Below are 27,225 nucleotides of genomic sequence, written 5' to 3'. Positions count from 1 at the left end.
AAATGCAAATTAATAATTATTCTTGCCCTGATTAGCAAAGATTAAAACATTTGGTGAAGATATTAGGAAACAGGCACTCTTCAACTTCAGGTAGAAAAGTAAATGGTACAACCACTAGGGAAATGTGTGGAAGTGGATCTGTGATCCTGGTCCCCAGGATCATTAAATTGGCGTCAGCATGGTCACAGTGCATGGATCCTCCAGGGACCAGGGATGCTGGAGGCAGAGATGTTAGAGATGCTGCTGGAGGCGGATGAAGAGGCCTCCAGGATGCAGTGTGACTTCAGAAGCAGGAGGAGCTACAGACCTATAAATATTCCTAATGAAGGCTTGATGGGTAGTGTAAATTCTCCTTGAACACTGACGGAAGCCACAAGGATTCAGGGATGGGCCATCCTAGGACTCTGCCCTGAGAGCCAGTGTCCCTGGGCAACTGGGGACCCTCTAGGCCTAGGGAACTCAGAGATTTGCTGCATCTGCTCTTGCTCTGTGTCACCACCACACTGCTAACTGGATTCCTTGGCCAAATACATTTATGAACTTCATTTGATCTCCCAGTGGATGGAGATGTGCATGGTTTTCTCCCTATCAATCCACAGATCACTTAAAAAGTTGCAGCAGATATTTTGGTAATGTCTGTTTTGATTTTAAATATTTACACACTGTGGCCCAGAAAATCCACTTCTAGGATTTTCTTTTATTGTTACACTCACACAAATACCCAAAAGTCTGTGTAAGAGTGTATTGCAGCTTTGTCTGTAAGAGTGGCAGACTTAAAAACCACCCAAGTGTCTATCAATAAGGGAGGGGTTAGGGCTTCCCTGGTGGTGCAGTGGTTGAGAGTCTGCCTGCCGATGCAGGGGACACGGGTTCGTGCCCTGGTCCAGGAAGATCCCACATGCTGCGCAGCGGCTGGGCCCGTGAGCCTGCGCGTCTGGAGCCTGTGCTCCACAACGGGAGAGGCCACAACAGTGAGAGGCCCGCGTACCGCAAAAAAAAAAAAAAAAAAAAAAAGTGAGGTAGAAATGGTACACTTGCAATGGCTGAATTTTATGCTATATAAATTACACCTCAATAAAGTTTTCTAAAAAGTGAGGTAGATCTATCTGCATTGACATGGAAAAATGCCATGTCACCGAAATTAAAAAAAAAAAGCACTCACTACCTGGCTCGCTCATAGAAAAAAGCAAGTCACCAAAACAGTAATGTGTCATGTGAGCCTATTTTTATTTTAAAAAGATATATACATGCAGAAATTTGAAGGCACACACAATAAACTGTTAACCATGGGTAGCTCTCTAGAGCATGGAATTATAAGGAACGTCTGCTTTTTTTTTTTTTTTGCGGTACACAGGCCTCTCACTCTTGTGGCCTCTCCCGCCGCGGAGCACAGGCTCCAGATGCGCAGCCTCAGCGGCCATGGCTCACGGGCCCAGCCGCTCCGCAGCATGTGGGATCTTCCCGGACCAGGGCACGAACCCCCTGCATCGGCAGGCGGACTCTCAACCACTGCGCCACCAGGGAAGTCCGGAACTTCTGCTTTTTATGCTATGTATTTCCATAACGTTTTCTTTAGTTGTTTACAAAGAGCATGTATTACTTTGTGGTAGGGAAAAAAAAAAAGGTCTACAAACAATTAACTGAGAAAAAAGCTTCTATTGCCAAAAACAATAATTTAAAAATGACAATAATACAATTTTGCACAATAGGTTAATTTACAGCCTTCCTCAAACCTAACTCATTCAGAAAATTTCCTTCTGCCAGAAAAGCTTCCAGCAGGCAGAACTCACTGGAGACGGGAAATACGTCACTTCAGCCCATTTAGTCCACGTCAACCAGGGGCAAGGATCATTGCTGAGCCATTTGTCATCCCTGATGGGCAAGATGTGCCACCATGCTCCTGTCAGTCAGGTCAGGGGCTCCCCTCACACCTGATGCTCACAGGCATAGGTTCAAATAAAATGTCTATCGTATATGTTTATATTTTATAGGATTCCCCAGATTCCCTGCCTTTTCAAAATTAACCAACCAATAATCAATCCTGATTGTGCTGGATAAGAGGCCTCTGACTACAAAAATTCTTTACACAGCCCTTCACTGCAACCTCATGGCTAATCAAACAGAAAAAGGAGTGGCCCCAGAGTCTGTGTTTCTCAGAGTCTAACACCTGCAGCCTGGGCCCAGTCCCACCACGGAAGATGCTCGTCGGCTCAGGCAGTGCAGAAACCTGTCTCACTGCTGCTTCCGACAGTGAGAGGAAACACCCACTCGCCCCACTGCTCAGTGATGAGCTGCAGACTGCAGGGTGGGTTTTCATCCTTGTAACCCAAGGCTCTGAAATGATTCCAGCTGCTCAGGGTGGTCCAAACTCAGCAGAGAACAGAACATATACAATGGGTATAGGGACGTCACGTTCACACCTTGAGCCTGGAAGGAGAGGGTGGGGGTCCAGCTGTACACTCACCCACCAAGAGTTAAACAGAAGTCGAGGACTGGACACAACGCTGCCACTCACTACCTGGCTCACTCAGCTCCAAGAATCTTACTAGGAGGAAAACCCCAGTGTACTGTTTCATTCATAAAGATGACTCCACTTGCCCTCTGACCTTCTGCAGGTCATATACTCTCAATGCCACTCCCTGGCAGTGGTGAAGGGGCCCCCCGGCTCCCCAACTCCCTCATCCAGTAACCCTTGTGAACACTTTGGAAGCTGTGAGGGCAACTGGCTGAGGACAGGTTCACACCCAACAGGGTCTCCAACCAAACCCTGCCTCACCTTCGAAGAAAAACAACCTTGTCTTCTACCTAAACCCAACATGCATGGCTAATTCACCTGAGTGTCTAGGAGGGTTTCTGAGAAAGCCTCATCAGGCACGGTATCATCATTGTCATCATCAGAATACTGAAGTCTCGAGCTATGCCAACTCAATCACTCCTCACATCCACCCTGGGAGGATATTATCATCCCAAGTTCTAGATGAAGAAACTGAATCTCAGTGCAGTTAAGGAACTTGCTGAAGTCTCACAGGTGGCAAGTGATAGTCAGGACCGGAACCCAGGCCACTGCTGACCCTCACTCCCCACAAAACAAGTCTCAGCATCAGGACTGACTGGGCTTGGCCCCTCGGTATAAAATGCAGTTTCTGAAATGCAAACCTCTATGTGCAATCCAGACAGCATTAACAAAAGTCAAGAACAGCCTCCAAAAGAGAATTCACTCAGAAAATTTAAGTATAGATAGAAAAATAGTTCAAAAACTTTGTTCTGTACTGACGGTAGCTATAGCATATATATCCACGATACATGCATCATCCAAAATTTCAAGGCTTGCAGTTAAAAAGTCAATTCAAGTCTTAATGCAGGTGGAAACTGAAACAATTTGCTGTTGAAGTTCGTTGGTACAGGCAGAGGCCACACCGCTGAGGCTACAACAGGTCTCTGACAAGCGCTGCCCAAGGTTGGTTGTTCCTGCCACCACTCGGCCTCCCACAGCACAGCCCAGGCTCTTGGGCAGCCCAAGCAGCTGGAGCAGGGAGTGGGAAAGCCCCAGGTCTCCCAGGGTGTGCAATATCCCTCCACCATCCCCACGGCCCTATGCCCCCTCCCACTGGCTGCTGCTCCAGGCTCTGTGCTCCTGGGCTGTCAGGACCAAGTGGCACAGTTAGGAAGGTCTGTTCACAGACCAGAGAGGCTCCCAGCACCCATGCAAGTGAGGGGCACTGCTTTGTGAGAGTACCACACATTTACCCAGCAGAAGACTCTTCTTTCTCTGGGAATGTACTGGGGCTTCACCTTCTAACTGAAATGAACTGATAAGCACCCTTAGCAGAGAAATTAATAGAAAAGCAGCTCTTCTCTTGATACCACAGTTATAAAACTACATTTAAGACCTTTTCCCTAGCTTCTCAACTCAGGGCAGCTGGCACCCAGAGTCTTCTCTTTTTCAACAATATACATTGTGTAACCAACCAGAATCTGAGCAGCAGACAAGCAACAGAGTTCATTTCCTCAGCCCCAAAGCCTGGGAATCAGGTGTCAGGGCAGCAGAGAGCAGCTGAGGAAGACTTAACTTTACAATAATATCCTAACTCCAGGGAGCCTTGGGACCTTAAGTGAAGAAATCATCAGTCCCCTACGAACTAAAATATCGGTAAGTCCTCCTTGGCCGGCAGTGGGAATCCCATCCCGAGTAGTCTGTCAGATGCTCAGGCACCTTGGGTTCCTCTCACAGCTATTTTCACCTCTTCTCCACTTAGGAAGAGCAAGTGGCCTGGGTGAGAGGAAGGAGTGACAAATGAGAAGTGTGTACGTCAGTACAGGGGGAGAGACAACATAATAAACCACAACCCCCAGGACTGGGCCCCAGGCTGTCCTAGGAAAGGCGGGTCTGGGTCAAATTAGGATTCCTGTACTCCCAGTGCTCTCTCTGTTCGTCTGTCTACTGGGATCCCTCCAATTTACCTTCCATGAGAGCACTGGAGAAACTCCCACCACATGGCGTGGTGGTCATGAGAGGCACCATCAAGTTTTTCTGCATCCCTTGTCCTATTATGCAGGATGTGCAGTGAGTGGCCTCAGGGATGCTGCTAGGCTAGGCTGACAGCTTGGCTGAAGAGCCAGTGGAAAGGAAGTCAGCCTCCATCTCTTTCCTTGAGGGCTACGAACCACACCTACAGGCAGTGAGGAGAAGCCACCTGAGTGTGCTGGGTTTTGGAGAAGCGCTGGCTGGGTGATGTTCTGGGATTGTTTCACAATAGTGTTCGTCTTTGTTCCAGCCTTCCTAGAAGTCTAGAATGAACATAAACGAACCTCAGAGAACCAGCATGCCTTAGTTCTGCTATTGCTCACTTGACACAGGCCTGCCAATGCCAGCTCCTGATCAGAAAGTCCTGGCACAATTCACGAGACCTCGGGAAAAAAGGAGGCACAGGGCCCAGGTCGGGCCTGCCTACCTGTCCTCAGACTCTCCAACCCGGCAATAGTGCTGGGAATGTGCTTCCTTTGGGCTTGCTCCTCAACCAAGCTACCCGTGGGAGACTCACCTAATAAGCATCTTACCACACCTGACACTGTGCAAGAAGAGCCAGAGGCTGAACCCCTGATGTGGGTGGGCAAGCAGAGAGCTCACTCATTTACTCAGGAAATGACCAAACAATCTGACACAAGAATCAGGATAGTGCTGACTGTGCCTAAGTACATTCTAGGGGCAAGGTAAGAGCAGGTGGCTCTGGAGAGACTTACTGAGCGCTCAGGGCACTGAACAAAAATTCTACACAACAACTCTATAGAACAAAGCTCTATATTGTATACAAGCTAGAACTTGAGCTCTTCCTCCCCCTTAGCATTGAGATATGAGTCCCCCCTTTGAAAGAGGGAGGAAAAGGAAGATCAATTGCCTCCTTACAAAAAAGGAACTTGAGACGACTGAAAATGTGTAAAAAATCACCTGCACAGAATAAGCAGGCTCCACTTCAAAGATTAGCCCCTATTTGACTCCCACACACAACTCAAAGGCTCATTATACAGCAAATTAGTCTGAAATTTATCTTGTATCAACAATCCCGTGTGGAATGTAGAAACTACGATTTCCTACCGGTTATAATACAAGCAGTGAGCCACCAGGCTGGCTTGCTAAAGACGAGGTAAATAGTAAGAATACATGCAGACCTCATTCTACTGCTCTTCGCAGATACTATGTTCTTTACAAATTGAAGGTCTGTGGCAACACTGCGTCAAACAAATCTATCAGTGCCATTTTTCCAACAAAATTTACTCACTTCGTGTTTCGGTGTCACATTTTGGTAATTCTCTCAATATTTTAGACTTTAAAATTACTATATTTGTTATGGTGACCTGTGATCAGTGATTTTACTATTGTAACTGTTCTGGGTTGCCACAAGCAGCGCGCATATAAGATCGAACTTAAGCCATAAATACCGTATGTTCTAACTGCTCCACCAGTCGTTCCCCTATCACTCTCCCTCTCCTCAGGCCTCCCTGTTCGCTGAAACACAACAATATTGAAGTTGGGCCAGTTAATAACCCTGCAGTGGCCTCTAAGTGTTCAAGTGAAAGGAAGAGTCAGTCAATGCAGCAAACGTCACTGCTGTCTTGTTTTAGGAAACTGCCACGGCCACCCCAGCCTTCAGCAACCACCACCCTGACCAGTCAACAACATCAACATCAAGGCAAGACCCTCCACCAGCACAAAGACTACTCCTCGCTAAAGGCTCAGATGATGACTAGCATTTTTCAGCAATAAAGTATGTTTTAATTAAGGTGTGTACATTGCTTTTTTTTAAATTAAAAAAATATTTATTTTTGAACGTGGAATGGGTGAACCTTTCAAGGGGGAACTTGAAGCTGTTGCTTTACTTTTCAACTCAATCTTAGCTGACACACTCACGCTCTCTGCTGACCTAGGTGGCTAACAGCCCTCCAAGGCAAGAAAAAAGAACAAGGCACTAGATGCTGTCACCAGTGTTTCTGTCCATCCCTACAAGAGCTTTCCCTTCCCCTATTCTACTGCAACAACTAAAAAGGTATTGTAAGCTCAATTCAGGTTCTCACTCACCCAGACAAGGGGACATCTATCAGTGCAATGAAGTCTACTGATAAGGGCAGCATGGACCCAAATGATGCCCTGGAGGAGTATCAAGAAGGACTTCGGGCCTGGCACTTATAGCACGCCTCGGCATAGCAGGGGAGGATGGAGGAGCTGATAATAAAGAGGAGGCACTGAGATCACGATTTCCCAGCATGGCCTCTAGGAGCCCAAAGCCACACTGCTGCACTGCTTTTTGTTAATGTGGTGAAAGTTATTCTTAAAGTTACAAAAACAACTCAATTTCTCCCCAACTTGTAATTTGCTACCATCAGACTTAACTCTTGAGATTATAACTAAAGATGACAAAACTTGTAAAAGCTTCCAGGAGCTGAGTTGATATGGCAGTATATAAGGACTGGAGGCACTTGCTTTGGGTAAAAAAGGATCTTCCTTTTTTTTTTTTTTCCTGACTTCATTTATGAAAGATACTTCTCACTGGATATAGACTCCTAGGTTTACCAGTTTTTACTTTCAGCATTTAAATATGCTGTCCCAGGACTTCCCTGGTGGCGCAGTGGTTAAGAATCCGCCTGCCAATGCAGGGGACACGGGTTCAAGCCCTGGTCTGGGAAGATCCTGCATGTCGCAGAGCAACTAAGCCCGTGCGCCGCAACTACTGAGCCTGAGCTCTAGAGCCCACGAGCCACAACTACTGAAGCCTGGAGCCCATGCTCCGCAACAAAGACAAGCCACCGCAATGAGAAGCCCGTGCACTGCAATGAAGAGTAGCCCACGCTTGCCGTAACTAGAGAGTCTGCGTGCAGCAACGAAGACCCAACTCAGCCAAAACTAAATAAATTAATGTACAAAAAAGATGTTCCATTGTCTTCTGGCTTAATTTTATGAAAAGTCTGTATTAGTTCTTATGTTTATTTCCCTCTACATAATGTCTTTTTTCCTCTCGTTGCTTTTTACAATTTTCTTTTTATTACTGTTTTTCAACAATTTGATTATGATGTGGCTTAGTGTGATTTACTTTGTGTTTATCCTACTTGGGGTTTGTTAAGCTTCCTGGATCTGAGTTTACATTTTTTTTTTTTTTGGCAGTGCCTCTTGGCTTGTGGGATCTTAGTTCCCTGACCTGGGATCAAACCCGGGCCAGAGCAGTGAAAGCACACAGTCTTAACCAATGGACTGCCAGGGAATTCCTATGTGAGTTTAGTTTTCACCAGCTTTGGAAAATATTTGGCCATTACTCTTTTTTTAAAAATTAAATTAAAATTTATTTATTCATTATTTTTGCCTGCATTGGGTCTTGGTTGCGGTACACAGGCTTTTCTCTAGTTATAGTGAGTGGGGGCTACTCTTCGTTGCACTGCACGGGCTTCTCATTGCGGTGGCTTCTCTTGTTGCGGAGCTCAGGCTCTAGGTGCGCAGGCTTTAGTAGTTGTGGCACGTGGGCTCAGTAGTTGTGGCTTGTGGGCTCTAGAGCACAGGCTCAGTAGTCGTGGTGCACAGGCTTAGCTGCTCCACGGCATGCGGGATCTTCCCAGACCAGGGCTCGAACCTGTGTCCCTTGCATTGGCAGGCGGATTCTTAACCACTGCGCCACCAGGGAAGTCCCTCAGCCATTACTCTTAAAATATTTTTTCTGCCCTTCTTCTCCCACCTCTTCTAGAAATCCAATTACACGTTGGACCTTTGATATTTTCCCATGAGTCTCTGTTCATTTTTTTTGGTCTTTTTTCTCTCTGTGCTTCAACTTGTAAAGCTTCTGTGGTTGTATTTTCAATTCACTAATCTAACCTTCCTCAGAGTCTAATTTTTGTGTTGTCCATCCAGTAAAATTTCCAGAAATTATATTTTCAGTTCCAGACATTCCACTTGGTTTACTATTCTATCTTCCGCTGTGCTCATTATTATTATTATTTTAGATTTAATTAATTAATTTATTTTTGGCTGCATTGGGTCTTCGTTGCTGCGTGCAGGCTTTTTTCTAGTTGTGGGGAGTGGGGGCTACTCTTTGTTGTGGTGTGCGGGCTTCTTATTGCAGTGGCTTCTCTTGTTGTGGAACACGGGCTCTAGGCGCGTGGGCTTCAGTAGTTGTGGCTTGCGGGCTCTAGAGCGCAGGCTCAGTAGTTGCGGTGCATGGGCTTAGTTGCTCCACGGCATGTGGGATCTTCCCGGACAAGGGCTCGAACCCATGTGCCCTGCATTGGCAAGGAGATTCTTAACCACTGTGCCACCAGGGAAGTCTGTATATATTCTTTTTATCTGGGTACTTTTGCTCAGCATACTCAACCATGTTGTTTTATCAGTGGCTCATTCCTTTTAGCTGCTGACATGGATTCCATTGTAGGAATATACCACAATTTGTTTATCTGCTCATGTGTTGATGGACATTTGGATTGTTTCCAATTTGGGGCAATTATGAATAAAGTTGCTATGAAAGTGCTTTCATGGACATAATGTTTTCTTTTCTCTTAGGTAATAAATATCTAGGAGTAAAATTGCTAGGTTGTATGGCAGGTGTAATTTTCTTTATAAGAAACTTTCCAACAGTTTTCCAAAGTAGTTGTACCATTTTATATTTCGGCTAGCAGTACTATAAGAGTTCCAAAACTTACAGTCTCTTCAACTCTTGGTATCGTCAATTTTTTAAATTTTAGCCATTCTTGTCGGTGTACTGTGGTACCTCATCATTGTTTAATTTGTATTTCCCTGATGATTAATGATATTGAACATCTTTTCATGTGCTTACTTGCCATTTGTATATATTAATGTCTATCCTTTGCCTATTTTAAAATTGTGTTGTCTTTTTACTGAATTTTAAGACTTGTTTACATATTATGAATGCAAATGCTTTGTCAGATATTCATATTGCAAATATTTTTCCCCAGTGTGTGGCTTACCTTTTCATTTTCATTACAGTATGTTTTGAAGGCCAGAGATACTTAATTCAGATGAAATCCAATTTATTATTTTTTTAATGGTTCAAGCTTTTTGTATCCTAAGAAATCTTTGCCTTTCCCAGGGTCACAAAGATTTTCTCTTACGTTTTCTTCTAGAAGTGTTACAGTTTTCACGTCTACATCTAGAGCTGTGATGTATTTTTTACTCAATTTTTGTGCATGGTATCAAGGCTTATTTTTAAGCCATGTACTCTTTTTTTCTAGGGCTAGATAAGGCATGATTCTTTTGAGGTGTCTAGTGAATGCCCCCAGTGGTCAACAACGTCTCTCACGTTAACTGGAAAGAAAAACCTCTCCCCATCCTAAATAGTCCAGCTCATAGTGAAACTGAGCAGGGCCCTGTGGGGCTCCCAGGCACGGAGGTCCACCGTTTCATGTAGGCAAGAAACCAGCCTCCATGACCTTTTCTGAGTTCCAAAGGGCAGATTCGAACAGTTGCTAATCAAGGGAGGAGCAGTCAAGTAACCACTTGAGGTAAGATTAAAGGGACCAGAGAAGCTCATCAAGATTAGGAGACCACCTGAGATGAGATTTAAAGGAGTGCAGACCCTACACACACCCAGATCTTGTCAGAGACCCCATCCTTGAACCACTGTTGTAAAACCCTTATCAAATCATCTGGGGTTGGGGGACACAGTTTTTCGAGTCAGGAGCCTGCTGTGTCCCACTGTGCCGGGCAAAGTAATAGCTATTCTCTTCTACTTCACCTAAAACTCTGTCTCCAAGATTCAGTTTGGCACTGGTGCACAGAGAGGCAGAGCTTCAGGTAACAACAGCTTCCCCCTTGCTCTGTCTTGTGAGTTTCACCTATGCACACACAGATTAATATCCAGAAAAGGATGTGAGACCTCTGAACAAATGTCTTGAGCTTTTCCTCTATGTAGCCCATTTTTCTCCATATTGTCCCTGAAATTTCCAATTGCTCTGGCTTCCTCAACTTTGTCTTCTCAACTCAGCAAGGCTGCCGGACTCTGGGTTGCTCCTCACTATTCTGAGATCTGGAAACTGCCTCCAGCAGAAAGCTGAGGGGAAGACCAGAGGGCTCAGTTCATTATTTCCTTTTCCCTCAGGGATCCTGAGCTGCCTGTTGTCCAATTTCTGCAAACGGTTGTTTCATAATATTTTGGTCTATTTTCTGACTGCTTATAGAAGGAGGGTGAGTTCTATACCAGTGGCCCCTTCTCTGGCAAAAGCCTCTTCATCTACGTTTGCATGGGCTCAAGTGTTAAATTTATCCACATAGGAAAGATTCCTCCGGCTTCAGCGACATGCCCTACTGGATTCCAATCTCAAAATGAAAAGCCTCTGGCTTTTCCTAGTCCACCTATCATGCCTAGAAAAATAACTGCATTGATGCTCTCAGCGAAAAACCAAGCCAATGAGGGACAATGAGAACCAAATGGTGTTGAAGAACTCCACACGCAGGACATGGAAGCCCAGAGGTTAGAGAAGCAGCGTCCCTGTGCCATGAATTGCATGTGAACACTGCACACACAGCAGTGGAAAGCCCTAGCACTGGAGTGAGACCCACCGGGTTTGAATTCCAGTATCCCACTTATCGGCTGCCACAACCTTAGACAATTCACTTAACCTCTCTGTGCCACAGTTTCTCCAGGTATAAAATAGGGTAATATGAGTGCCCACCTCACGTGGCTAATGTGAGAAGTAAATGGTAAGGCATGTACAGGGCTTGGCACATAATGAACACTCTACAAATGTGAGTGCTCGATATTGTCACCAGACTCCAAACTGGCCAAAGCACCTTCAGAGCCTGTGGTTCTGCCCTCCTACCCAGAAGAGGTTTTACAAGGAAGACTGAAAATAGATCCTACATTTAAATGGTCTCAAAATACCTCCCCACAATTTACTTATTAAATACTAGGGGGAAATGTTACCTTCACATTGGAGACACTCAGAGGAACCACCTTACCCAGGATGTCAGAGAATTTCACCAATACTGAGATAAACCAACATCAGGTGCCTGAGGGTTTGACGTACTGAAGAGGTCACAGCATCACTTATGCAGCATCCCCACCAAAAATACACAGCCTGGACGTAATCATGAGAAAACATCAGACAAACCCAATCTAGGACATTCTACAAAGTCACTGGCCTGTACTCTTCAAAAGCATCAAGGCTAAGACAATAACGAAAGGCTGAGGAACTGTTACAGACTAAAGAGATGTGACAACTGAATCCAAAGTATGACCCTGGACCGGGAGAAAATAGCTATGAAGACAGTACTCAGGCAATTGATGAAATCTGAATATGGACTGAGGATTGATAATAACATGTTAATGTTAAATTTCCCGAGCATTAATAATTGTACCATGGTTCTAAAAGAGAACACCTGTGTTCTTAGAAAATGAATTCTGAACTATGTAGTGATTAGAGAAGAGAAAGATCTCAGTCCCCCCACCTCCTAAGTCTCGTTGCTCTCCCTCTGAGCAGCTTCCCAGTAGGGAGCAAGCTTCTGCCTTGGCCTTGAGCACCAAGCCAGGGCACCAGCACCAGCTTGGCAGCCAAGCCAGCCCAGCCCAGCGAGAGGCAGAGCCATGCAGAGGCCTAACCTGTACAGTACAGACTGTATGTCCTTCAACTTCAAAGGAGAGCAATAATGGCTAAGGTCGTTAGGGAGCGCGCTTCTTGGAAGATGAGGAGGATATGGCGAGGTGGGGTGGGAGGAGAAAAGCACTTAGGGGAAAGAGGACTGTGGGTAAGGGGAGGAGGTAGGAACGGGTCTGGCAGGTGTTGGGGCTGAGAGAAGAGCAGCAGGTGGCATCTTGCTGCAACCCACTGTCTGGTATCATGGCTGTTCTCCTTGGCCTGGACTACAGTGGAGACTATGGCTGCTGGAATGTCTGTAGCAAAGAAAGAGCTCAGAAACGAAGATGGGGGCACCAGGTCCAGGAGCCCGGCTGTCCTTCAAGATGCCAGGATGCCACCTTAGTCCCAGGCAAGGAAGGACCCACTCACTGCATAACACCACTGGCAGCCATGGCCAGTGAGAGCAAGGACCCAGGAGCTCCTGGTATGGTTCAGCGGTCCACCTGCTCTGAACAATGTCAGACAATGCCCCCTGGACCCAGCTCTCCTTGCCCTCACGCCTCACATCACTGCTGAACAAAATTTAGCCTGAGCCTTGTTCACGCTGGCCCGGCCGGAGAACCTCCACTGCTGGAAGAACAAGATCACTGTAAAACAGCTGCACCCAGGACGCTGTCCCATCCGCAGCAGTGGTCCTTGAACTCAGGCAGGTCCTTAGCAAGACTACAATGCTTGTTGGATGTTTCCCCAGAGATTTTTACCTATTTGGTGTATTAGTAAATTATTTAGTTTAACACATTTTGAGAAAAACAAATCAATACGTAATCTGCTACGCAGACTGAGAGGCAATTTAACATTCCTGTTTACTCTAATTTCATGCAACAGAATTGGATTTTTTTTTTTGCCAGTAACTGATAAGATTTCTCACAGAGAATTTGGGGACAGAATTATACAAGCAGGGTTCTTGCCAGAAAAAACACATTAATTTAAGTCTCCCTACACTGTGTCTGTGGGACCCCAACACCCGGCCCTCATCACCAGCCTGAGGGTGGGGCAGTGGTGGAAACAGCAGACCTGCAGTCCTCAAGCCTGCTTCCTGGAAACCCCAAGAGCAAAATCCCAGCCGGAAGGACAGCGCATGTGTGCTGCGCACCGTTCAAGGGAGCGCTGAGTGAGTCTCCGCTCCATGCACGGCCTAGATGGAACCACCTGTAAATATTTTAGCTCCAAACTCACTACCCAGATAGAAAAACCTGCTCTCATGCTCTGATGCCGCCTGGGCCAAGACACAGGGTACGCAGGGCTGGCCAGAGGTTCGTGTGCGCTGCCGCTATTCTCTCTTTCCTCAGGACCGTGGCCTGGCTTGTGTCGTTTAACCCAGGAGTTGTCACTGCGTCATCTTTCTGCATCATTTTTCATGTTATTAAGCAAAAACGTCTTCAAAGAAAACGGAAAAGCCCATGAAGAACACTGATGAGTTTAAGAGGCTGGAAAAGCCCACGGACTAGAACACAAGCTGGGGGGAAATAAAGCATTTTGAGAAAGGGGAACTTGTAAAAAACGCATGTGTCCCAACCTACTGTGCAAACAACTTGGTCCAGGAGAGAGAACAGAGAAAAAACATGAAAGCTCTTGACACCTATCACTCATTGGTGATAGGAAAAGCCACAAATCCTCAACACCAAGTCTTTAGAAGAAATTTTAGAGCCAACAAAAACAATGGTTGAGTGCCCCAGCCTAACCCTTCCTCCCCCCTCGCCCTGGGGGAGCCTGAGCCTCGCCAGTTCCTGCTGCCTCTTCCCGCAAAGTGGCTCAAGTGGAACCTGACCACGGCGGTGCAAGATGCCCTTTAGAATGCAAAGGATGCTTTAAATCAAAGGGAACACAGGGGCGGGTGGCGGGGGTGGGGGTGGGCATGTCGGATAAGCCAGGGCTGCAGTAACTCAAATGATAAATCTTTCTCTCACAGGCAAGCATGCGATTTCAGGGGCTGGCAACCCCACTGTACTAGTGCAGGAGTTCTAGAACGTGCTGAGGTCTGGAGTTCTCACAGGAGAGGTTCTTTAGCAAAGCCCAACCCCACCACAGCCTGGGGCCCCACTCAAAGGGGCTAGAGGTTTCCAGGCTTATTCTCTGTGACCACACCCAACAGCTGTCCAACAACCAAGGCTGAACCAAAAATCCAGGGATGGAAGCATCTTCACTTTGTCTCCACCTGTGTGGAGTGTGGTGGACAGTCAATAGAAGCTGGTTACGAATAAGGAGCTGCTTCCCTTATTAGCTAAAAGCAATGTCTCCAGAGCCACACGGCCTGGCTCTACCACTTACTGGCTGTGTGACCTTGAGCAGGTTACTTAACCTCCCTGTGACTCAGTTTCCTTATGTAAGAGACGGAGACAATATTAGCACCCACCTCTCAGGGTGGCTGTGAGGACTAACTGGGCTAATACACGATGCCTGGCACTGAGCAGGCCCAGCAGGTCTGCCCACATCATCACACCACCTATCTCAGGAGGCACACTGCCAATAGGCTAGGGGGCTGGGAGAAGGTCACTGGGTTCCCCTTTCTTTTCCTGTGGCCACAAAGATACAAACAGTAGACCTTCCCTGGGAGACCCCATGAGGTCTAAAAGGAATGTGATGAAACTGCTTTAAAACAAAGGTTCTCAAAGAAAAAATGCAAAAGGAGCCTGAGGTAGGGACTTCCCTGGCGGTCCAGTGGTTAAGACCCTGCACTTTCACTGCAGGGGGCGAGTGTTCAATCCCTGCTCAGGGAACTAAGATCCCACATGCTGTGTGGCTCGACCAAAAAACAAAACAAACAAAAGGAGCCTGAGGTAAACACAGAACCTGACTTGATTTAATTCACCATCCTTTTTAAGTTTAAGTTGTAGAAAATAGGCCTGAAATTGAATAAAGGTGGCTCTCTGGAATCCCTCCAAGCACACTGACTCTTTTTCTGGGAGCCTCTGTCCCCACTATCTCCAGCCCCCAGAAGTGATGGCCACGCTCATGATCTCCTACCTGGACCTTTGCCCTCACCACTCCCTCTATTTCGAGAGCCCCTCACATCTCCTTCACCTCCAGTGTTGTGACCAAGCAGGGCTTCCTCAGAGATGGTTCCCAAGGTCTCCTGGCAGAATCCCTCATCACTCCTCTCAAGTCTGTTCAAACATCTACAGCCCCCTTCACACTGCAATGGAATGATCTGCCAGCACGCACGAAGCCCACTCCAGCTGTGAGTCCCTCAGGGACAGGGGACTGGGTCTCAGCTCTTCTTTGTCAAGGCCACACTTGGCACCCACGTCCTTAACAGATCCATTCTGCTAGAGCTCACATGAGAGTCTGCGTGTGACTGAGTCTACAAACTGAACAAATGTAGTTCTTAACAGGGGTGATTTTCTCCCCAAGGGACACTGGGAAATGTCTGGAGATACTTTGGGTTGTCACAACAGGAGTCGGGGAGCTACTGGCATCCAGTGGGTAGAGGCCAGGGATGCTGCTAAACATCCTACAATGCACAGGACAGCCCCCCAAAACAAAGAATTATCTGGCCCAAGATGTCAATGGTGCCAAGTTGAAAAACCCTGGGTTAGATGGATAACTTCCTAGCAGTGGACTGATCTAAGAGAGATGCACGGACCACTTCTATGTACACATGAAGAAAAGGATAACTCTTAAGGGCCATCCCTAACTCTTAAGATTATTAACTACGCTTCTTATAATCATATAGCACCAGGGAAACAAATTCTGTGAAAACTTGCAGGTAACCTGATACCGAGGGCCCTGGAAACCCCTCCTCACGAGTTACAGAATGGACTCATGTATGCCTCCCCTGCAGCTCTGGGAGGCTCCGCCTCAGAGGCTGGACCTCAGTCCCAGGGTGGGCTCGCCATCCTCACATAGCCAGGGCAAACCTGCACAAAGGCCAAGGCCAGAAAAGCAAACCTGAGATGGAATTCAAACATGCACGAAAGGACTGGTAGGTCTTTTCAAATTGATACATTTAACGTTATCAATAGCCACAAAATATTCTGAAGTTCCAGATAATACTCTGGACATAAAGAAGAATCATTAAGAAAGAAACTCGGAATTATACAAATAGGAAAAAAAAAAGGGCGGGGATGAGTAGCCAGGGATAGAGAGTAAGTGCACCCGTGGAAAGGGGTGAAAAAAGGCATCAGGGAAAGTGGCTGAGAGAGACTGGGGCCTGAGGAACCTGGCTTACATCTCAGCTCTGCACCTACCAACCGGGACCTTGCGCTACACACTTCATCTGCTCACTGTCCTTGCTTGCAGAATGAAAACAACCCCTCCCTTCCAGGTTCCTGTGAAGCATGTCAAGTGCTGAGCACAAGAGCCGACATACTAGGGACTCAGTAAAGAGCCCGTTGCAGGAAAGTGGGCTCCAGCAGCCAGTGTTACCACCTGCTACCACAGGACCTGGGGCTGTTGAAGCCAGGGACTCGGATGCAGGTTCGTCACCTGTAAATGGGTTGCCCCAGTCCACCCACTGCCCGCTCAGGGCCCACGTGAGACTCTGTAGGCGAAAACACAAAAAAGGGTCAGGTGAAGGAATGAGATTATTACTTACATCAAAGCCACCTGGTTTGAGTGTCTGCTAACTTGGGAACTGGCAATCGCTATGCTGTCCGGGTTATAGTTTTTTTACTATTCTGCAGTCTAAGAGAAGAGGGCTAAAGGTAAACATGTTGAGTAAACAAGAAAGGAAAATGTTTAACCTAATTCAGAAAACAAGTTACTCAAGCACTTGTGAGATGTTCTTCAACTGAGTTCTGAATGTGAATACTGTAATGACAATGAGGATGACATCCCCCCTTCCTACTACGGAGGGCCCAACATGTGCCTGACACTAACCCAGCTTCCTTACACACACCCTTCTAATCCTCAGTTCCAGAAAAATCATCATTCCCATCTTGCTGGGGAGGAAACCAAAGCTTCAAGAAATACGTGGGTTGCTCAAGGGCAGTATGTGGCAGAAGGAGAAATGAAAGCCAGGTCAGATGGGTTCCAGAGCCAGAGATTCTGCTATTTTTAACCATTTGTAAAACTCCTTCAACAGTGGGAGACTTCATCTTCATGCAAACGCTGTATTAACTGCAAAGGATTTTAAACAGCTCATTAAAGCAGTAAAGGCTTGATAGGTTCCTATAGGGTAACACTTGAAAAACAAAGGTATTTAAAAAGCAAAAAATGCATTACAACTCAGATTGTCCCCTAATTCAGTAACTCCCTCTTGCCCTGATTTTATTCCAAATTAGTGAAGTTTCACTATAAATAAAGGAGATCACCATTATGGATAAATGCTACCAGATGAATCAGCATTTAGAAAACCAAAAACTTCCTGAAAATAAAGACCCCCTAACGGGCCTCCACGCTAATGTTGGCTGTACTCCTTTCCCCTGTGGGCACAACAGCAGCCTGGGACAGAATGCTCTTCCTGGGCCTTGGCTGGCACTCCAGGGTGGGGGAGGAAAGAAAGGTGACATTATTGACTGTGTGATGGGTGCCAGGCCTGGAGATGGCACGTTCACATATGAGCTCCAGCTCCATTTCAGCTATCACTGAGTTTCGTTATTTTACCAGAAGTGAAAAGTCACTGGGAAACAGGATATTCACAAGATCTCAAAGTATTACCACCAGAGAGATAATGTAGTAACTGCAAAGGGGAAAATGTACCCTACAAGGGAGAGAGCTGGAGACGTGCCCTCTCTGCCCGGTAACTGACTTTATCACTAACAGTGGGACTGATGTCACGTGCCGCCTGGTGCTGTGTAACATGAAGCACACAGCACCGCTCACGCAGTGTTCTTGCTGTAAAAAAGGTCGTTGCGATCTAATGGCTCCTCCAGACCAACTCAGGAAACATAGGGGTCCATGAAACGCCCAAACACCGCAACAAGGTAACACCCAGACAACTCCAGAAGGTGGGGCACCGTCCACAACAACTGGCCAGGACTCTTCCAAAGGCAATGTCAGTAAACAACAACAAAAACATAAAAACCTCGTGTGTGTGTGTGTGTGTGTGTGTGTGTGTGTGTGTGTGTGTGTGTAGGGGAGATTCTTTTAGGGTGAAAGTGACTTAAAAACATAACCAAATGCAAAGTATGGACCTTGATTAGATCATAGTTTTTAAAAAACTCCAGCTATAAGAGACCTGTGACATTAGGGGAAGTGTGAATATTAGATATTAGGTGATATTGCAGGGTTATAAATTTTCTTAGGTGTGATCATGAAACTGTGGTTATGGGGACTTCCCTGGTGGCACAGTGGTTAACAGTCCACCTGCCAATGCAGGGGACATGGGTTCAAGCCCTAGTCCGGGAAGATCCCACATGTCGCAGAGCAACTAAGCCCATGCGCCACAACTACTGAGCCTGTGCCTCTGGACCCCGTGAGCCACAACTACTGAAGCCCCCATGCCTAAAGCCTGTGCTCCACAACAAGACAAGTCACCGCAACAAGAAGTCTGTGCACCACAAGGGGTAGCCCCTGCTCGCCACAACTAGAGAAAGCCCGCGCACAGCAACGAAGACCCAACATAGCCAAAAATAAACAAATAAAAAATAAATAAATTCATTTAAAAAAAAAAGAAACTGTGGTTATGTAGACAACTATTCTTATCCTTAGGAGACTCAACTGAAGTTTTTAGGGATTAAGTGTGATGCTGGCTGCAACTTACCTTCAAATGGGTCAGCCAAAAAAAAAAAGTATAAAGAGATAAAGTAAATGTGGCAAAAGGTGAACAATTTCTGAATCGAGGTGGAGGGCAGATAGGCATTCATTGTATTATTTTCATCTTTTCTGTATATATGACTTTTTTTTTGGAGGTACACGGGCCTCTCACTGTTGTGGCCTCTCCCGTTGCGGAGCACAGGCTCCGGACACGCAGGCTCAGTGGCCATGGCTCACGGGCCCAGCTGCTCCGCGGCATGTGGGATCTTCCCGGACCGGGGCACGAACCCGTGTCCCCTGCATCGGCAGGCGGACTCTCAACCACTGCACCACCAGGGGAGCCCTATATTTGACATTTTTTAAGATAAAAATTAGGATGGCATGGGGACAGGTGATCCCAGGAAAGGTTGTCCCAACATGCTTATGTCTGTACAGAACACACAGGGAGGCCAGTTCACTATGCGTCAAAACAGCAGGGACTAATTTGAGATTAAGATTTCAAAGCTGGGTAGACTACTCTGTGATGTTACTTTGGGCCTCAGGAAAAATGCTATCATTTCTCAGCACCATCAGTGTTCTCATAAAACAGTGACACCTTCTCTCAGTTGGATAGTCCCCAAATCTGTAATATGAAAATAGGCAGGTAGATTTCTCTAAGCTCTCAAAATGCTTGTTTTGTTAAAAAGCCAATTCTGTCTACACTTCAGCCCAGGACTCTGACGGTGCATGGTGAAGAAGGCTTGAGTTTGCTTTGCATTTACAGGTCCTGAGAGTAAATACCCCTAAAGCCAACACACACACTGGCCAATACTGACCTTTCGCTGATGGCTGGGCCACTGCCCTGTGCTGGAACACACAGGGCAGCTCCAGGACTGCTCAGCTCTGCTCTGCTGTGACTTCACTGAGTCACAGACTACAGATAAAGCCAGCAAAACAAGCTGCTTGGCAGGTAGAACATGACAAAGGTCCCTCATTTAAAGCATTTCCTTCTACTCAGACATCCGATGACTTTCAGTGACACTCCAGAAAACCCAGAGGGGGCAGGCCCTTTAAAAGCTTGCCTCTGAGTTTGTTTGGCTTTCCTTGGACACACAGGGTACCTTAGCCTAAGCCTCCGGAAAGTTCACCCCCTGAACAAGGCGATGCTGACACTGGGACATGCCAGCGGATGGCGGCTTGTATGTTTATGCAGCTTAAAGAATCAGCTATATAGATCAACTGGCACACCAACTCTCAACTGCCTGGCCAGAGACGTCTGAAAATCCCCACACAGTGAGCCGAGCTAAAGGATGAGAAATCCCCGTAAGAATCAAAATCCTCTCCTGAGATATAAGAGGGTCTTCCTCCAGATCATCTTTACTTCTAGGTAAAAAACACAGCAACCTGTAAATGGAGAAAAAGTAATTTTCTGGGTAGAAAAAGAAACATAAAAACAGTGGTCTGAGGATTCACTGAAATCAGGATGTGAAGTGATGAAAAATACCACACAGCCTGTCTGGCAGAGAAATGGGTCCATCCTATACAACAGAGCTGGTCCAATAGGAAAATAGAATAGTGCCTGCCCTAAGAACTGGGGAGGTGTCAGAAGTGTCCGAGCCCATCGCCCTGGAGGAGGAAAGCATCAGAAGGGAAAAGACTGTGACTCCAAAGAGGAGAGGGACTGTTAGTTTCAACTGCTCAGGAGAGATGACTGGTGTTTAAAATATGCTTGGGGACTTCCCTGGTGGTCCAGTGGATGAGACTCCATGCTTCCACTGCAAGGGGGCACAGGTTTGACCCCTGGTCAGGGAACTAAGATCCCGCATGCCACGCAGCACAGCCAATTAAAAAAAAAAAGAGAGAGAAAGAAAATATGCTTGAAGAAACCAATGATGGAATTGATAAAGGATGGAGTGGCCTCATCTTAACGAACCCAGACCTCCCTCAAGGGCTGCAAGGTGAGCAGTCTTGTCGTGGGAGCCTGGCACTCCTGACAGCAGCTCTGCCAGACTGAGGAACAGGCACTGTGACCAGGAAGGCAGCCAAGCAGATTGCAGGAGCAACACCCTGAGACCACCTCCACCCCCTTTTGTTTTCCCCAACAAAGTCCATTTCAAATTGTAAAGCAGTTCCTAAGAGATTTCCTCCTCCTCCCAGCCCTGCAAAATGGAAAAGCCTCACAGTTCTATTTTAATAGAAGCAACAAGTTTAAGAGAAGAAAGGTGCTTCCCTGACTGGGTCTCGATCAGTGGGACTCCCCTTGGGCTGCTGTCTGCTTCTAGGTGGGAGAATAGGGCTCTCGATCCATGTCCATGCCTGTATCCAGGGCAGACACGGCTCTAGCCTTTCCAACTCTTCCCCCCATCACCCCTACTCATTATTGTCCCAGGACCTACTACCCAATGCCACAAGCTCCCTCCACATCTAGCCTTACACTGAGCAAGAAACCACTTCCTAGTTCCGCCTTTGCATACGGAATATACCAACCACGGCGGGATTTGCACTTGTGCTCACAGTGAAGATTAAGTAAAGAAGTGACTGTGTCCCTGAAGACTCGCAGGCCAGCACCATCACTCTGAACACATTCAACCCGGCACACTTCTCAGCTGTGAGCAACTCCGCCTGGCATAATCACATTTCCCTCTCTGAATCACAAGTATCTACCCCAGGGAATTAGTGGGGCCATCAGCACCAATCAAACCCATGAAAATAGCCAGGGCTATGCAAAGAAATCTTAGGTCAGGGAACAACATAAAACCTAAGCCTGGAGTTCCTTTAGAGAGGAAGGAAGGCCAGCTGGAGGAGAGAAACGTGGGGAGGGGAGTGCAGACCCACGCACAATGTCTCGAATATACAGACATACAGTTCATGCACCCAAGTCAGAAGCTAAGTCGTCACAAATTATTACTGTGGGAACAAGTGGGTATTTGTTCAGCAGGGAAAACAGCAAGGCAAGTAGAGACTAAAAAGGAGAGAAAAAGTAGCAAACATATACAGTCTGGGACTTGTTGCAAGACTTATGAAGGCCAGGCAACCAGAAAACAAGTGGTGTCCAAGAATAGCCTCTTCAGGGTTACCTAAAGCTTGGGAGAATTCACCCAAATAAGCCGCAAATCATAAACAAGCAAAGCTGCAACTCCAGCAAGTGGACCCTACAAGACACACACACACAGCTGCAGGATCCTTCCCAGATGCCAAGGAGCATATCTTCTGCAGGAACTTCCCATTCTGCCCACGTGAGCACAGTGGGGAAATTTTGAGAACAAGTCATTTTGGAACTAACACCTCTGTCAAAATAGTTATAACCCTTCCTTTCCCCGAAATGCAATCACAGGGCTACTAAGCCTCTTGTCACTTTAATAAAAGGAAGGATGTACACTACGAAAACATAACCCCTCAACACGTGGCACACATGACAACACGTTGGAACTTCTGGTTTTCCAGAAGGGCTATCTGGGGCTTTCATGAAGCTCTCAAGGAAGGGCCCCTGATGACTTAGCACAGGAATTCTAAGACCCCCTCAGGCCCTCTGAGTCTGCTTCTCCACTAAGCTCCTAAGTTGCCCAAGTCTCATGGAAAGGAAGGATACATGAAATATAAACAAAACTGGGCTGGGAAAGGGAACAGCCAGGGGAGACTTGAGATGCAACTTAATTAGCGAAGGTTGGGACAGAGACGGAACAGGTGAGTCTGTTCAGAAAAAGGAGAGGAAAAAGGAGATCCGGGGAAGAAGGCAGTCTGGGTGGGTCCGGCTCCAACCAAAACAGAAAATTAAGCTGAGGGCGAAGGGCCGGGGCGGGGGAAGCAGTACTGGGAACGGAATGCACGGCCTAATAAGCCAGGTATTGCCAGGTGGCAGGATTTACATGAGAATGGGACATCGTAAATCCTGAACTGAAGGTGAAGAAAAAAGCTCAGTATCAGACTGGGGGCGAAGGGGAGGCTAAGAAGAGCCTTTAAACCGGGGCAGAAAAGAATATGCCTTCCGGGGGTCATGGCCGTAGGCTGTTAAATGGGGTAGCTTTAATTTGAGATGACACGGTTGCAGGGGGGCATCTCAGAAGAGAGGTGTGCGCGAGTGGGAGGAGTAGGGGTGACCCCTGACTAGAGGCTGCCGCGATAAACAAGGGACCCAAGACCCTGGGTCGGGGCCAAAGATCTCCCTCGTCTGGGAATGCCCAGCCTGGGCTCGCGGGAGGAAGGCACCTTCGCCAAAGGGCCCGGGTCCCCAAGGCCTGAACTCCTCAGGCAGGAGGGTCCCCGAGGCCGGTGGGCCCGAGGCTCGCGGCGCAGGGCTTCAGGAAGGCGGGGGTCCCGGACTCACGCATCAACGTGCTGAAGGCCACGACGCCAAGCAGCCCCTGCAGGAAGATGCCGAAACTGTGCATGAGCGCACCGCTCTCGCAGCGGCCCGCGCCGGACGCTACGGTGGAAGGCGGCCCGCCCGGCAGTAAATGGCTCGAGTTCCCGGCAGGACCCTGCATGGCGGGCCTGGCGAGGGGCGCTGGGCGCCGCCGCCCGGCCGCCCGCCCGGCCTCGCTACCTGCGGGGGCCTCGCTGCCGAGCCCAGAGCCCGGAATCCGAGCCGGGAGCCGGTACCTCCGCCCCGCGGCCGACTCGGCGCCGCGCGTAACGCGACGTCTGAGACTGCAGCGTCTGATTGGCCAGGCCCGGCGTGGGGGCGGGCCTTGGCCGTTCCTACTCTTCCCCACCCACCAGGGGCGGGGCTCCGGCCGGAGAGGGAGCGGTGTCTTGGGTCCTGAGCACAGGTAGGACAGACCAGGTGAGCTGGGCTGCACAAAACGGATTGAGAGCCCAAGCCCGGACTCCGAGCTCCAGGTCAGGAGGGCAGGAGCAGGGAAGATCTGTGACAAAAATTTTTTTTTCCCTCTAAGATAAACCCCTGAAGAATTTATGAAAAAATACTTCTGGATTCCACCCCCAGATTCCGATTCAGTTGTTCTGAGACGGTGGCTAACAATCTGCATTTTCAGCAAGCAGCCTGGATTATTCTGAGGCAGGTCGTGGAGGAAAAGAATCTGACTCCGCACACAAGCATATTCTTTCCAACCCAGACCTTCGGAGTCCTTGTACTTTCCTTGTTAGTACCATTATCCTGGCCAAAGGCTTGTCTTAGAGTCATCATTCAGGCCCCGAATCGACTTTTCCTCCCATAAACGTAATTTAAATGGTCATTTCAATCCAACTGCCTTCATTTAAAAATATACAGGGTATATGCTGTAAACACGTGGATATAGCCCCATCTTGTTCATTGTGAATGTGATTCATAAAAGAAAACCAGGTTGTTGGTATTTGTCAGTCTCCAGGGCCTCCCTCCACACACACTCACATTTATTCCCACTCAACCCTTTCTGATTCCTCAGAACCTGCTCACTTCCTTTACTAGGGCCTTTAGTCCCCATTCTGTCACCTACCCTCTCAGCCGCCTCTGGCTTTTCTCCAGACACCTCTTGTTGGTGCTCTCAAGTCCCTGACCAGGACTTCATCCACTTAATGCCAGTGTACACACAGTATTATTCCAGTAGACACTGGGGTACACTTGTTGAACAATAAATACCAAACCTAGGGAAAGTTCCCCTAAAGATAGCCATCAAGAAATTCCAATTACATAAAAGGTTCAATGTTATCCAAAAGCTTTCTTGGTTAATAGGAATATTAACTTGATTATCTAAAGAACACAAATGCTATTGGCTCCCTAGAGCCAATTCTCCGGCCCTTCTCTTACAATGCACTTCCACACCTCTGTGCCTTTACATGGCATTCTAGCTGCATGGAATACTGTTCCCTTTTCCCTGCTCCATGAACTGCTACTCATGCTTGAAGGCCTGTCTGACCCCCCTGTCCCCACTGTGCATCCACATTACCTTGTGTGTGCTGCTCCACTAGAACTTTTCAGACTGCTAAATTAGACGGCTGTACACACCTCTCTCCCAGCTGAGTGTGAGCCTCCTGAGGGCAGGAACTGATTTTTACTCAGCCTTGAATCCAACATAGTGCCTGGCACAGAGAGCATGCAACAAAATGCTTTTTAAATTAAATTGATTTTTAATTTATAAAATTAAAAACTCTTCACAAGTATTGACCATGGGAAAATACAGAAAATCAGGTTATGAAAATAAACAGGTAAGGAAAAATTGCATTACCATCTTTAAGTCTAAGAAGGTCCCTTATGGGTATGTATGCTCCACAGTTACAGTCCACGTTTAGAGAGAACCAAACAATAGGATGTGTCCTTAAAGCCAAAGAGATTGTAGTTGGGCATAAGGAGATTATTAATTGCTTGAAGACACAGCTCAAGGAAAATTGCACATAGAGCTGAAAAATGAATTTTTTTGACAAAGCAGTGCTCTGCACATCCAGATGTGGAGGAACCCTAAGGCCCGTCACTGCTGTGCCAAGGCAAATGTAAAGAACAAGAAGCAGTCTTCAGAGATTGGGGCAGAGTCCTCGGTGCCGGGAGCAAGCTCACTACGGGAAATTCTGCTCTTCCTACCTTTTCTGAACAGCAATTAAAAAGTGCCCAGATCCAGAGGGGAAAGGATCAGACAGCAGGATGGGGGGAGAATTCTGGAAAGGTTAATTTTATTGAAGCAGGAAGGAACTTTCTCTTCCATTCAGAGATGATTCTCTGAGGTCCCGCTGGAAACAGTTTTGAAGGATTTATTCTGGTCAAGATGCCTTCTTTGCTGTCAAAGGAAGTTAAATATACCTTAAGACCTGTTTTAATTTTCTCACAACCACTTAAAACTGTCATAACATACCACACGTTTATATACACTCTTATTTACAAACCAAAAAAAAAAAAAAAACCCACGCAAAATATTCATCCAAAATAGTTATTTTTTAATCCCTTGAAGTTATACCATCAAACTTGATGGGAGTTATTTTAATAGGTATTCTTGTGCATATTTCTCCTTAAGTATACTTTATCCTCAATGCATAACTTTTAAAATTAAGAGAAAAACAGTAAGCAGGAAGGATACAACGCAATATGCATTTCATTTTGTTCCAAACAAGCAGCTTAAAAAAAAAAAAAAAGGGAGACATACATTAAAGTGCATCAGTTCCAACAAGTTAGTATTAGAAAAGGGCCTAAGGACAGTGCTGGAACCAGCCAGGAGTCCCACCCTGGCAGGCCTCTGATTGTCTTCAGAGAATAGTCAACAAAAAAAAAAAAAAAAAGGAAGAGGAAAAAAACGAGCACTTAAAAATCTCAAGAGAAACATTCAAAGTACACTTCCCTAGAGACTTCTTGCAAAAGGAGATAAGTTTTAACTTTGTCTAAACTTTGTAACCTCCCTCAGTCATCTACTTTGTGACTTGATTTGCCCCAAGAGCCTACCTTCATCCTTTCAACACTATTTGCTCACATCCACTCTGCCAAGTTAGGCATGCAGTTAGATAAACTAAAACATGTAGAAACCCATAGGACTGAGTTCCCACCCATCCTGAGAACAGGCACACTTATTAGGAACGGTAGCTTCATGTCACTAGCCAGTGTCATCCTTTGCCTCCAGAAATAGTCGGAGACCCTTGCCTCCCACAGCTTTAACTCCATTACTGCTGGACTTAAAGACATGTCTGGCAAGGCTGTGGCTTGTTTCCCTTTAAGACAGTCCTTTGCGATAGGCCACAGCACCAGAACAGACCCAAATGGTGTGTCAGGTCAGAAAAGACATAAAGGAATGGAGTTTTAGGCCTACTTCTCCATTCCTCCAACCCCCACTCCTGGTTCTGCTGGTTCTTGCAAAAATCTAAGACTTCTGAAACCCTAGAATGAAGAAAATCGATCTCCAGTGCACTTATGGCCCACCACCTTCTATACTTTCACCCTTAAGCCTGCCCTCAGAAACAGAACTACCTGTGAAATCTGGTACAAGTACAGAGGAAATCCCAGGTGAGCAGGCTTGGAACCAGATCCATTTGGACTGGGCTTGGAGTTTAGAACTCTCCTGCCAAAACTCCAAGTCCATAGGTGACTTATTTAGATAAATTCAAATTTCCAAAGTATGCACATCCTGACACAATAGGAGGGAATTATCAAAATTCACTAGCAAAACATTGTAAAGTGAATAAAACCAAGGAAGAGTTATACGTTCATGAAAGTGATTGATTTCTTTTTGGTTTTGCAGGAGGCTCTGTCCTACAGGGTTTCCAAGCCAGCACCATGACCATGACACATGGTTACTTTGGGTGGACCCAGGACCAAAGACATTCAAATTTTTAAAGGGGGTACCCAGTCCGTACTGAGATTTATACTTCATTTGCTAGTGCTCCCCTCTCCTTCATCTTCAAAAGGCCAACTGATAACACGGAACACTTTTGAACTTACACACACACACACACACACACACACACACACACCCAATATACAGGACCAAAGTTCATACTTGGTGTGTGTTTCCACTGCCGAGGCTATGCTCCTAACAGCTCTCTCAGAGTATCTGTGGGCATCAGTCAAAC

At 46.8% G+C, this 27,225-nt stretch overlaps 2 protein-coding genes across 7 annotated transcripts in view; both read right to left on the bottom strand.

Annotated features, from left to right (window-relative positions):
* The window catches only part of STIMATE (STIM activating enhancer), a 54,847-nt gene extending 31,493 nt beyond the window's left edge, over window positions 1-23,354 (bottom strand). For 2 of the 4 annotated variants that reach the window (XM_067043995.1, XM_059076019.2), the window contains exon 1: window positions 23,066-23,343. In XM_067043995.1, coding sequence (XP_066900096.1) covers window positions 23,066-23,225 — 160 coding nt within the window. In that variant the 5' untranslated portion in view covers window positions 23,226-23,343. Of the gene's footprint in view, window positions 1-23,065 lie in introns of all 4 variants that reach the window. The other 2 variants (XM_059076016.2, XM_059076021.2) reach the window with 2 other exon arrangements.
* A 1,438-nt stretch (window positions 23,355-24,792) lies between these two features.
* SFMBT1 (Scm like with four mbt domains 1) overlaps window positions 24,793-27,225 on the bottom strand; it is a 139,508-nt gene continuing 137,075 nt past the window's right edge. For all 3 annotated transcript variants that reach the window (XM_067044006.1, XM_067044001.1, XM_067044005.1), the window contains one exon: window positions 24,793-25,448. In XM_067044006.1, the coding sequence (XP_066900107.1) occupies window positions 25,377-25,448 (72 nt within the window). In that variant the 3' untranslated portion in view covers window positions 24,793-25,376. The remainder of the gene's footprint in view (window positions 25,449-27,225) is intronic.

The sequence above is a fragment of the Kogia breviceps genome, chromosome 10, assembly GCF_026419965.1.
Source record: "Kogia breviceps isolate mKogBre1 chromosome 10, mKogBre1 haplotype 1, whole genome shotgun sequence".
Taxonomy (NCBI): Eukaryota; Metazoa; Chordata; class Mammalia; order Artiodactyla; family Physeteridae; genus Kogia; species Kogia breviceps.
This window is presented reverse-complemented; position numbering and strand designations above follow the sequence as displayed.